The sequence below is a fragment of the Propithecus coquereli genome, unplaced genomic scaffold (assembly GCF_000956105.1).
Source record: "Propithecus coquereli isolate 6110/MARCELLA unplaced genomic scaffold, Pcoq_1.0 Scaffold165, whole genome shotgun sequence".
NCBI classification, from domain to species: domain Eukaryota; kingdom Metazoa; phylum Chordata; class Mammalia; order Primates; family Indriidae; genus Propithecus; species Propithecus coquereli.
This window is the reverse complement of record NW_012141080.1, coordinates 63816-67927: the sequence shown is the minus strand read 5'-3', so window position 1 is coordinate 67927 and position 4112 is coordinate 63816. Positions and strand designations below refer to the sequence as shown.

Genomic DNA, 4112 nt, shown 5'->3' with positions numbered 1-4112 from the left:
TGTGACCTATTGAGAGAGAACTCTCAAGAGAAGGGAAGAGGAGGCATCAGGGAAGGGCGGGGCGGGAGCGAGGCAGGGGTGCTATCTCAGCTGGAGCCAAGCCTTGGCCTGATCTCATGGGGACTCTGGAGTGTGGGTTGTGCCACAGAGGGGTCCCACCTTGAGGCAAGGGGGGTGGTCTGTTGTACCCACGTGCCCCTCTCTGGACAAGGAGAGGACCAGCAAGATTTCCCCGGTGGGGCAGCTCTAGCCTGGCATTTCTATGAGCTTCCTAGCCCCTGAGGGACAGCACCAGCCTGGTCACACAGCAGTTGGGAGAGGCACCAAGAGTAGCCACTGTAGACTCAAGGGGGCTTAAACCAGGGGCTGGCAGAACTTTTCTGTAAAAACACAGATTAGGGTAAACTTTCTAGGGTTTGTGGGCTATCCAGTCTCTGCCACAGCTCCTCAACTCTGCCATCAAAAGCAGCCAGAGAGGATGTATAAATGAGTGGGTGCGGCCACGTGCCAATAAAACTTTACAAACAATCCCTCGGCCACATTTGTCTGGTGGGCCACAGTTTACCACTGTGAGAAGCTCCTAACAGAAAGGCCCAGGGTAGGCTTGGCTCTAGCTCTGCTTCTCTGCAGTTCTCTTGGTTCTATTCTCTGCCTCAAAACCCCTCAGGCTAGTAGCAAGATGGCTGCAGCGGTTCCAGGTATCACATTCAGATGCAGCCATGTCCAGCTGCAGAAAGGGTCCCTCTTAAGTCAAGGCACTTTCCAGAAGTACTCTCAGCAGCCCTCCCCTCACATCTCATTGGCCAGAAGGGGGTCACATGCCTACCTGTAAGCCAATCACTGGCAAGGGGGATGGGATGACCACACTTAACTGATGTGGACTAATCAGGATTTGCCTGTGACCCAAGAATCTGGGAGCCTAGAGACAGGGAAGGCCACTTGGAGGGCAGCCAGCAATGTTTTCTGCAGGAGAGTACTTGCATTTTTTAAAAATCAAATTATTGAGGTATTAATGTGTGTATAATAAACTGCATCCATTTACTTTGTGAAATTCCATGAGTTTAGACTTTAGGCCATGAAATCATCACCCCACCAAGATAAGCATTTCTGTCACCCCCTAAAGGTTCCTCTATCCCGGTGCAGGCCATCTTACCCCAGGCAACCACCCATCTACTTAGATGAGTTTACATTTTTCAGAATTTTATATACAGGAGATCATCTATTAAGTATTTTTTTTGAATCTAGCTGCTCATACCATAGGGCGGGGCAACCCAGAAGCACTTCTCAGAACGTCGCTTCTTCCCCTTTGAACGGCTACCAGGCCCTTTCTCAAGGAAGGAAGGAAAGTGGCACAAATGTGGTTCCGATCCTGCCTCACCACTGGCCCTTCCTGTCCTTCCTACAGGAAAGTCTGCTCTGCCCCCAGCAGGTCCCTCTGTAATGCTGGTGTCGTTCTCTGTATCCCCACAGCTGGCGCAGATCCTGCCAACCGAAGAGAACTTCCTTCTCTGCTTCCGGCAGCACGTGGGCTCCAGCGCTGAGTTTATGGAGGTGAGGCCAAGTGCTGCCTTCCCCTCTGCACGTTAGGACCTGCCCTCCTCCCTGCCTGGGGATGGTCCCGGGGGGGATACTAAACTCCTTAGAGTTCTGCTACTCAAAGTGTGGTCCGTGGACCAGCAGCGTCTGTGTCACCTGGGTGCTATTAGAAAGGCAGACTCCATGACCCACTGGGTCATAATCTAGTTTAACAAGATGCCCAGGTGTTGTTTGTGCATGTTACAGTGTGGGCACTAAGATAAGAAGTAAGCTGGGGTCAAGTCTGTTTGGGAAATGCTGAAAGATGAAATACTTTCATCTCCCTTTTGGGAATTTGTCGTGGACATTTGCATACTACATACAGGCCTGAGAAACCCTCCAGTAAAAGAAACCCGTTCCACTCAGTTTGGCATCAAGATCTCCCCCCACCCAGTGATAACATTAGTGTCCCTCAAAGTCAGGGTTCCAGGGAGCAGGCTGGGAAGGATGGACTTTTGTACCATTCTGAAGCTGAAAAAGCCCAGTGAGAATTTCCAGTTTCCAGCATCTTCCAGATTTGATCTTTGACTGTGGTCTGGGCTTCAGTGGCCCCCTTTAAAATGGGCATCACCCTCTTTGCAGTAGAAATTCACTGAGATCCTCATGTAAAATATGACATTAAAACTCAAGTGTCTTTTGAGTAATAGTCAGCTCATAATTTGAACCACATGAAATTGCTGATATTTAACAACTTTTTACTTACAAAAATTGGAAATTCCATACAGTTCAACTGAGTATATTACTTATCCTGATGTCCAGCAAACTACCGACTATTTCTTGCTCTTTCTGTGGGACCCTGCCCCAAAGCCATTCGGTATATGTGTCCCTCAGAGTGAAACTCAACCCGTACCCACCGCGCAAACTGCCTGCTCTGATAAATCATGGCTGGCAGCAATGGGACTGTCACTGCCATTCATTGGGCTAAATCCATCTCCAGCCACCGGTAATCCGCTCTCCGTGAGTCACTGCCTAAAACAACGGGAGAGCCAGTCCAGACCCCCGCGTGCCAGTGAGTTCCTCTCGTGGACAGAAAGTCGGCTAGAGGGGACCAGTTCTCAGGGTGGAAGAGTCATTTCTGAAGCGGCAGCTTGCCCAGGCATCAGACACAGATTGAATGTTATGGTCCTCTAAAGGATTGTCTCCAGCTTCGTTCGAGATGGCAAGATTCCATAAGCTGGTCATTGACATTCTAGGTTCTGTTCTTAGTCCTTCTCTGGCCTGTCTGGGAGAAAAAGTTCTGCATATACTTATAACTTGTCAGGGTGCTACTTTGGTGAGTATCAAGTTTTCGGTATGTAGAAAAGGGAGTCTTACGCCTCACCCCTCCTTTCCCTAAAAGAGGAAAGTCCAAAGACTGGCCTCTGTCCCACCTCTGATCTGGAAACAGGCTAGTGACAGCTTGCAGGGGGCAGGGATGCTTACAGAGGCGCTAACAGCACCCACCTGCCCCTCTCCTTCTCCTTCCCTCTGCTTTTTTTTCTTTCTCTTTCTCAAAATCCTTAGTGGTTTCTCTCTGTGTGGTTGACAGGACTCCATACTCCTATGTGCCTATATCCTTCCAGGTCCAGCATAACAGCAGAGCAAACGCCCCGCCAGGTTTCGCGGGACCCCACCCCGCTGTGCATACAATACCATCCCCTCCTGGGCGCGCCCATTTGTTCCATTTTTATCAGCCAGAAACATGAAACGATCACGGTAGCTCCGGTAGTTCCCATCCCAGCGGCTCAGCACATCTTAACTTCTAATTTTATCCACGCCTGAGGATTTCTTTGAGATTTCACAAAGCGCAGGTCTCTTGAACCCTTTTCCTTGAATAAGAAGAGGATGAGGAGGCACTCGGTGCTGGATGCACAGGCGGTGCTGGGGGGAAGGGAAGGCTTGGGGGAGCCCAGAGCCAGCGCGGGGGCGGCGTGGACCCCGGGAGGGAGGGGGAAGGTGGGAGGGCGACCTTGGGGAAAGGTGCCTGCCCGTGCTTTGCTCCGTGTGGGGACTGAGGTCCCTTCAGGTCATCTCCCTTTTAGGCAACTTAGCAGGTGTCTGCCCCTTTTCTCAGTCAGGACTCAACCGAGATGAACTAAATTCTAACACACTGTGTACCCGCAGGTTGTTGGCCAAGTCATATCTGGAAACCCTCACAAATCTCTTAGTACCTCTTTAAGAGCCGCCTTTCTGGGCACAGGAAGGAGTATTTTGATGGAATCCAAGGCATTTTTTTCTCCAGAGAAAAGACACTCTTCTAATCAAATACCCTCAACCCGAGTTCTCTACGTTCAAGTCTACCCTTGTGCTTGGATTTGCTCATGTCTCATAACTAAAAGAAAAATCAGGACCAAATTTCCTGAGCCCCAGCACTAAAATACCATGAAAGTTACACAGCCTTGTTTGCTGGCATGAAAGAAAGACCTTTCCATAAAATCTAAGTAAACTGGAAATGTCCTGACACCCCTGACAATAAAAGGGGCCTGGGAGGTGGAGAAGTGAGGAAGTCAGGAAAGACAATTTAGGGAAAGGATCAGGATTTGCTGACTCTCAGAAAA

At 49.8% G+C, this 4112-nt stretch overlaps 1 protein-coding gene across 2 annotated transcripts in view; it reads left to right on the top strand.

Moving 5' to 3' along the window:
- Positions 1 to 4112, top strand: part of CALB2 (calbindin 2) — a 41667-nt gene that overhangs the window by 15657 nt on the left and 21898 nt on the right. For both annotated transcript variants that reach the window (XM_012641520.1, XM_012641521.1), the window contains exon 4: positions 1471 to 1551. In XM_012641520.1, coding sequence (XP_012496974.1) covers positions 1471 to 1551 — 81 coding nt within the window. The remainder of the gene's footprint in view (positions 1 to 1470; positions 1552 to 4112) is intronic.